Genomic DNA, 7639 nt, shown 5'->3' with positions numbered 1-7639 from the left:
TGCAGTTCCGGCCCAACAACCTCAGGTGCCTTCCCTGCCCCGGTCTCTCGCCCTCTCCACAGAAACTACCTCAGTCTGGATCTTCCCCTCCACCAGTGGCCTGTGCAATATTTATTGGTCTATCAATTTCCGCCTCTCCCAAAGGAATAAATTATGTTCAATAATCTGGTTGAGTGGTGTAGTGTGCAGGGCTGTAGAGAAAGAGATCAGAATCCTGGAGAGGAGATTGGGTCTTGGGGGAAATGCTTATGTTGTGGGGGGTGGGGGTGGTGTGGGGTGCGGGGGGACACACACACCCAGGCAGAGAAAGCTATAATCCTAGAGAGACTGGGCTTGTGGTTGGTGAAATACACTGGCGGTGGGTCACAGAGGAGGGCTGTAGAGAGGACCCAATTCCTGAGGAGAGGCGCTAGTTCCTCAGGCTAGTTTTTGTTTTGTTTTGATTTTGGAAGACTAGGTCTTTTGAACACAGGAGGTAGGGAGGCCACGCATGCGCAGTTTGGGGGGGGGCTGTCCCCAGCGCAGAGGCACAGGGCCACGAATGGATGAGTGCAGAATGCACCCCCCCATCCCGACCTGTGTCCTCTCGTGGGGTTGGGTAAGCCTGGAGAGGAAGGGTGCCGTTTCATTTTTACTGCAGGGTCAAATGGGGGGGGGGAGGCAGCATTTGGGGAGGAGGGGAAAGAAGCGACTTTGGGTCGCAAGGATGGAAGGAGAGAATGATCTAGGAGGGAAGTGGAAAAGTGTCTTCCCAGCGGCAGGTCTGAGTGGGTGAGAAAAAAAGAGGACCAACAATCCAGAACAACACACGCGCCCTCCCTGGCTGAGTGAGAGACCCTTGCACAAAGAAAGTGGAGACTGGGAGGGAATCCAGCTTCCTTGTTCTTCCCTAGAAGCGCCTGAAAGCTTCCACTCCGGAGGAGTCCCGAGACTCCGGATGGAAGGGCCCATGGTCTCTGGACCCCAGGCTCCTGTGCCCAAGCTTAGAAGGACCTGGGGGGCCCGGAGCTGGACAGTCTGAGGCCTCACTGCTGGGGCCAGGAGGTGCTCCCAGGTACTGGAGAGATCAGGCAGGAGCAGTCCAGGTCGCTAGAAGAGGAAGGAAAGAAGCAAGGAAGGAAGTAAGCAAAGGCGGAGCTGGCGGTTAAACAAACAGTTTTATTTTCTGGAGGCGGGGTGAGGCAAAGGGGCTGGAACTAGCTGGGGCCACAAGGTGAACGGGCGGCGGCGCTCACTCCCGCTTCCGCAGGTGGATGTAGATGAGGCCGCTGGCCAGGGCGAGGGGGAAGGCCACCCAAGCCAGGGCAAAGCAGTAACCAAAGCTGCCCCCAGACGGATACTTTGCTAGGATCTCCTTGGCATGAATGGCGTAGATCAGCGCCCCGGTGAACACTGCCAGGCCTGTGGAGAGAGGGGAACCAAGTGTCACGCCCTACCTTCAGGAAGACTGCATTTCCCAGCAATCCACGGGGCAAAGAAGCCTCCAGAGGGCAAGTGGGCAGCACCGCTACATACTGGGAGTTGTGGTTTGCTCCCCCTAGGCTGTGCAAACAGGCTACTGCAGACTGGTCTTGGGCACTTTAGTCTCTGGGTCCCCTTTACTCATCCATAAAAAGGGACGATAATATCTACTCATCCATCCTTTCAAGGGATATATGTGAGTGTCTTTCTACCATTCAAGGACGCAAAGAGTGAATTAATAAAATAAGAGAAGGGCTTTGCAGGAGCTAAGGAAGCTAATGTTCTCCAAACCAAGGACTATGATTAACAGCCCTTGCACCTGAAGTCCAACAACTGAAAAGTACATAAAAGTCCTTGAAGTGTCTGATACAGGGTAGGTTCATCAGAAACAGCATATCATGAGAAGATCACTACTTTTATGATTCAATTCTGGGGTATTAATTAGTGACCTATCCCTGTTCTTCCCCAACCCCTGTCCCAGGGATTTAAATTATTTACCACCTTTCTCAGCTCTGGCTCCTAGAAGCCCCAAGTGCCACCCCCCCCCCTCCAACTCAGAGACCCAAAGTCACTGAAGGCTACAAGTCCTGTAAGTCCCTGGGGGCAGAGAAGTGCCACAAAGGCACCTCAGGTGATTCTTGGGCTGTTGAGAATTGTTTCCTTTTACCAGGTGTCCATTCTCGGGGCCCCCAGCATCCTCTTGGCCCCCCCTCCCTTCCCTTCAGTTCCCAGGAAACAGCACTCACTGGTGCAAAGCTGGCAGAAGCCAGTAGCATAGAAGAGTCCTCCTCGCCGCATGGTGTAGAGTTGGAACATAAACAGGATGAAGGACAGACAACAGAGGATGAGGGACAGCACCATGAGGACCTGCACTGCCTTCAGCCAGCCTGTGGTGAGGAGGAGATGGGGTGGAAATCAGAGCAGGTCCAGAGTTCCAGCTCCGCCCCCTTGGTCATCACCTGCAACCAGCGCCCTGCCCCCAACCCCCAGTTTAGAGCCATACAACTTTGGATACTTAGGAGTATCACGTTATCGATCTTGATTCCCGTCACTTTATTTCTTTATTTGTTGTAGAAGCTGCTTTGCAGTTTTTAGGATTTTCTACAGAAAAATGTTTACTGGGAACAGAGACATTCCTACTTCTTTCTTTTCCACCTGTAGGCCTTTTATTTCTTTTTCTTGCCTTGTTGCATTGGCTGCCTCCAGTACAACACTGGATATAAGGTGTGAGAACGGAAATTCTTGCTTTTACTTTTAGGGGAAATACATTTCATCTTTCACCTTCTTTGACATAGAAATTTTCATGGATGCAACTGGGCCTCTTTAGGACTCATATGTACCTGCCACTCCCCCCTCCTTTAGAACCTTGGAAGGGTTCAGCCCCACCTCTTTAGACCTACAGCATTTGGCCTCCAGTCTTTCTGAATCATCGGCACGGGGGACTTCTAGCTCATCCTCTTTGGAACCCGAGCAGATTGCCCCCTACTACTGAGATAAGCAGTTTAAACATCGGACTCACTCACTCTGCGCTGAGACCCAGCCCCACCCCATCAAACCATGGCGGGTTCCCAATCCTGGGTCTCCGGAAGAGACTGGGGGTTACCCCTCCCCTTTGAGGACCAGTCCTCGCTGCACCTCACCATTCTCGCTGACAGTACTGCAGGCCCACGTTTCGTTGTCATTGATCCGCGTGCAGTCATACCAGAGATTCAAGGATCCATTGCCGGGGAGGGTCCACCAGGACTGGATGGGCAGAGAAACAAGGACAGGGACAGGAAAGGAAAGTGGGAGGGGTCAGAAAGCCTGTGGGAAGGGTTAAAAAAGGGGTGTGGTGTCTGGAGAAAAGGTGGGGTGGAGGCAACGGAGGCGTGAGCTAGGGAAAAGGGGCGGGGCGCAGTGCCTTTGGAGGAGGGGCGTGGCGGGAGTCTGCAGGAGAGCGGGAGGCCCCGCTGCCGTCGTCGGGGCGGCGGCGCGGAGTAGGCTTACCTTGTCCAAAGTGGCCACGAAGAGCAGGATGAGAATGAGGATGTGAAGGGCAGAGACCACCAGCAGGAGGAGTGACATGGCTGCGGTGGAAGCCTGGGGGTAAGGGGACGTGACAGGAGATGGTCGTTGCAAGAGGTTGGCACAGGGAAGGGTGAAATGCCCAGATCTTCGAGGAGAAAGGAGCTGATTCCAGACTCCTGGTTCTGAGGGCAAAGGAGGCTGCGGCCGGACTCCTGAGTTCCCCAGGGGCTGGAGAGGGCCAGGGATGGCCTCGTGCGTCCAGAAATGAGTAGAACTAGCGATGTGATCCCCCCACCATGTCCTCAGAGCCCTTTCCCCGGGTGCACATGGATCAGGATATGAACACTCCAGTGGAAACCCCTCCAGGTTTATCGGAAGCTGTGGGCTGCCCCAAGAGACAGACAGGCGTCCTTGACTCACTCCACCCCCCTCCTGGGGTGGGGGGGAGGAGGGGTTCCGGGTGAGTCATGGGTGACTCATCCGACCCTCCTGCCTCCGAGTACCAGGGAAACCCCAGCCCTGCAGCCCACGACGCTCCCACCCCACCCTGCTGCCAGACTGGTGCCTGCTGGGCACCTTGTTGGAAAAATGGACAGGATCCGCTTTGGGGGGAGAGAGGCCTGAGAAGAAGGAACCAGCCCCCCCTCTGCAGTGTCCAGAAAGGGGAGGGGGCCTGGAGGTTGCCCAGACGTGGGGTGTTCCCGTGCAAAGCCCTGACCTCAGGGTCCTCGGGGGGGAGAGTGGGCAGCAGTAGGGAAAAAGTATAGGATATTTTCAGGAGGAGGGCTCTGCCGGGAGCCCCCAAACCTTGGCGGGCCCCACCCCTTCCTGAGTCCCCACCCCAAGGGCTAAGAGATCACTTCTGAAATGACAAGGATATCCATGAGGGTGTCCTTCCCAAACAGCTGCACTCCCAAGTAAATTTAAAAAATTCCAGTCCGGATAACGGACTGGAAACTTACCGAGAGCGGCGGAAAAAGTCAGAACTGGAGTTTGTCCCTCGCTTGGGCCTCCGTGCCCCGCCCTTCTCCTCCCTCCTTCCACTCTCCGGAGGCCCCCGCCTCCCTCGCCGCCTGCCTCCCTCCCGCGCTCTCCCTTCTGGCTCTCTCCGTCCTTTTTCCCTCCAATAACAGATCTCTCTCTCTCTCTCTCTCTCTCTCTCTCTCTCGTCCTCCCTTGCCTAAACCTCCTTCCTTCTCTCTCTACACTCTCCCGCTTTCTCTTCCTCTGCTCCTGTCAATATATACTGACCCTTTTATACCCACCCTCACCGCACCCAGCCAGAGGGGAGGGCCTAGGGACTCGGGTTCTTCATTCTCTGAGCCCCGCCCACTGCCCCAGACGCACATCTTTTGGGGCTTCCTCCTGGGGTTGAGATGAAAAGTCCTTGGAGGGAGAAGAGCAGAGCAGAGCGGAGCGGAGCTGGAGGCCTGGAGTGGGGCAAGCAGCTGGGGCTGGGAAGGCCCGATTCTCAGGCCTTCTCAGGTCTCCACTCTGGGTCTTGTTGGAACCTGGAACCTGGGACTTGGGACCCATGTCTGCTTTCCTTGATGGGGCTTAGAACTGGATACTCAGAGGATGGGAATTCTAGGGAGGAGGCCAGATTCCTGCAGTGCTGAGTGGGCTGAGGGGTGGGGGAGTTGGCACCATGGTGGGGGTCGGGGATGGAAAATGGGGAAGTGAGGAAATCTGGAAGGGGGCAGAAGGTGGAAATTAAGAATTCCAGTGCTGCCCTGGCTGGTGTGGCTCAGTGGATTGAGCACCAGACTGTGAACCAAGGGGTCACCAGTTTGATTCCCAGTCAAACTGCAGGCCAGGTGCCCAGTAGGGGGCACACAAGAGGCAACCAAACATTGATGTTTCTCTCCCTCTCTCTTTCTCTCTCCCTTCCCCCCTCTCTAAAAATAAGTAAATAAAATCTTAAAAAAAAAAAAAAAGAATCCCAGTGCTACCACTTCCTGCCTGGGGGGTCCTTGGTTAATTATATCAACTTTCTGAGCCTCAATTTCCTAATCTGTGGGTATAATACTAATAACACTGACAATGTATGAATTCTGATAATAATAAATCTGATACTTATTCTAAATAACTAAGCTCATACTAGTACATTAGCACACCTGAGGCATTCATTCGTTCTTTACTCCATTGAGCATTTATTGAACATCTTTTACGAACCAGGGGTTAATAATGAAAAATAAATAACTTCGAGCTGACAGTTACTGTGACGCTCACCTTCCTACACGAGGGAGACGGACAATAAAGGGAAAACATCAATAAAAAAAGAGATAAATTTCAGATAGTGATAAGTGCTGCGAAGGAAACACAGGAGGTGACAGAGATAACGATGGTGCGGCGGAACCTACTTTAAACAGGGAAATCAGGCAAGGCCTCTCCGAGGAGGCGACATTTGAGCTGCTCCCTGCAGACAGGCGTCATTTGAATGCTGGGCCAAGTGGAAGTGCAAAGGCTCTAGGGAACAAGCTTGGGCTGTTTGGGGCGCAGCAGACAGAAGGGCCAGTGTGTGTGGCATATTGGGAGCGAGAGGGAGGGTGGGAAAAGACATCAAAGAGGGCCCTTGAAGGCCAGGGGAGGAGTTTGGGCTTGATTCTAAGTGCAATGGGACGTCCTTGCAAGGGTTTTTAACAGACATGCAGTACCCGGGACTTAATGGTAATGATTATTATTGACAATAGTTCTCGGATTATTGAATTTGGGCGAGGGGTGATGACGACTTGGAAGGCCTGGGTGATGGTGGACAGTGAGAGACAGGGGAACAGGTGTCTGGGGCCTTGATAAGGAATTGAGAGCTGTTGAGCTGGAATTTCCTTCCCCTGCATGGGAAGGAAAGGGGGGGATGATCTAATGGGGCAATAGCTGGGGGAGGGAGAGTGGTTGGTCACGTGGGCCCCCTGAGGGCAGTTCATTGACTGGCTGGGTAACTGGGGCACCTGGAAACTGGGGTGCCATCTACAAACACACTGACCTCAAATCCTAGACGTTTTACTCACCAGCTGTGATTTGGGGCAAGGTACTAATAACCTCTCTATGCCTCAGTGTTTCTCTCTGTAAAATAGGGATAATAGTGAACGCGTCATAAGGTAGGTCTTAGATGGCACATCATAAGCACTGTTATGTGTGGTAGTTTATACTAGGCACTGGGGCGCTAAGTGGCTTTGGTACTGGGGGACCCCAGATCAACAAGGTTGTGAGAATTTGGGGAAGGGGCAAATTCTCGGATCCACTGGGTCCCAAGCCTAAAAAGTTGGAGTGCACAGTGAGGGTCCCTGGGTGTAGCACAGGAACCCCAAACCAGGGAGCTGCTTCAGTGTTCGTGATATTCTGAAAAAAGTCCCCCAGTGGACTAGCCGATGTGGGCCTGCCGTTTATCATTCACATTCCATGGGCGTGCACCAATGGCGCGAAGGTGTGAGACAGACCACGCCTCCTCCAGTCTGAGGCTCATTATAAGGGGTCCCAGGCAAAGGTAGGCCTGGACCAGGCTGCACAAACCTACGCGTGGCCCAGAGCTACATTACCTCGGTTGTGTACATACAGCAAGAACCAGTCACAAGACAAGAAGTCCCGCACAAAACGAGTTAAGGAGGAAGTTACAATCCATTCCCAAAGGCGGCATGTAGTGAGCTACCCCACACTGGGGTTAGGAAATAGGTAGGCGGTCTCAAACTGAGGTCTTTGAAAAGGACAGAAACTGGGGGTCTGAACTCAGTTTCTGTCCTGCAAGACACTGAAGTCAAGCAAGTTAGAACGTCTGGGTTACTGAGGGACAGATTAGGTCTGTCCCCCTTAGGTGACCCCCTAGGCTAGAGGGTCACCTGGTTTTCAGGGAGCGCTGGCAAAGGGGGCCAAAGGGACAGCTCTGGTCTGGGGAGGAGTCTAGGAACCAAGACTTAGGGAGATGAAAATTTGAGCGGGTGAGGTGTAGAACAGGGGACTAGAGCTCGGAATCAGGTTCTCTGAGTGGTATCAGCGCCGTACTTGAGTATGCTGGGGATGTTCAGGGGGTCCCCCATGCTAGGACTCCGTAAAAGGGGAAGAATCAGAAGATCTGAGAGCGGTGGAGAGAGCTCCCCATCCTGGGCCTCCAAAGCTAGAGCTGAGCTGAGTGCCCGCGAGCCGCTTCCTCCCACAGGAAACCGCAGGCGGCAGGCAC

The 7639-nt window shown here is 53.7% G+C and overlaps 1 protein-coding gene across 1 annotated transcript; it reads right to left on the bottom strand.

The window, feature by feature from the left end:
* Positions 1 to 1138: 1138 nt before the first annotated feature.
* Positions 1139 to 4723, bottom strand: EMP3 (epithelial membrane protein 3). The gene is made up of 5 exons (XM_037140456.2): positions 4431 to 4723; positions 3448 to 3540; positions 3102 to 3204; positions 2208 to 2348; positions 1139 to 1401 (listed from the first exon to the last, which is right to left on the bottom strand). The coding sequence occupies exons 2-5, from the start codon at positions 3523 to 3525 to the stop codon at positions 1232 to 1234; spliced, it is 492 nt and encodes a 163-aa protein (XP_036996351.1). The 5' UTR covers positions 3526 to 3540; positions 4431 to 4723; the 3' UTR covers positions 1139 to 1231.
* Positions 4724 to 7639: the final 2916 nt, after the last annotated feature.

Source organism: Artibeus jamaicensis, unplaced genomic scaffold (assembly GCF_021234435.1).
Source record: "Artibeus jamaicensis isolate MK-2021 breed Jamaican fruit bat unplaced genomic scaffold, CSHL_Jam_final scaffold_804, whole genome shotgun sequence".
Taxonomy (NCBI): Eukaryota; Metazoa; Chordata; class Mammalia; order Chiroptera; family Phyllostomidae; genus Artibeus; species Artibeus jamaicensis.
Note: the sequence above shows the minus strand (reverse complement) of the source record. Positions and strands in the feature narration are given on the sequence as shown.

Coding starts and splice junctions, on each gene's coding strand:
- EMP3 (XM_037140456.2), bottom strand. CDS start 3,525: ATGTCACTCCTCCTGCTGGTGGTCTCTGCCCTTCACATCCTCATTCTC. Junction 3,205..3,447: donor TCGTGGCCACTTTGGACAAG/GTAAGCCTACTC, acceptor CTGCCCATCCAG/TCCTGGTGGACCCTCCCCGG. Junction 1,402..2,207: donor CTTCTGCCAGCTTTGCACCA/GTGAGTGCTGTT, acceptor CTCTCTCCACAG/GCCTGGCAGTGTTCACCGGG.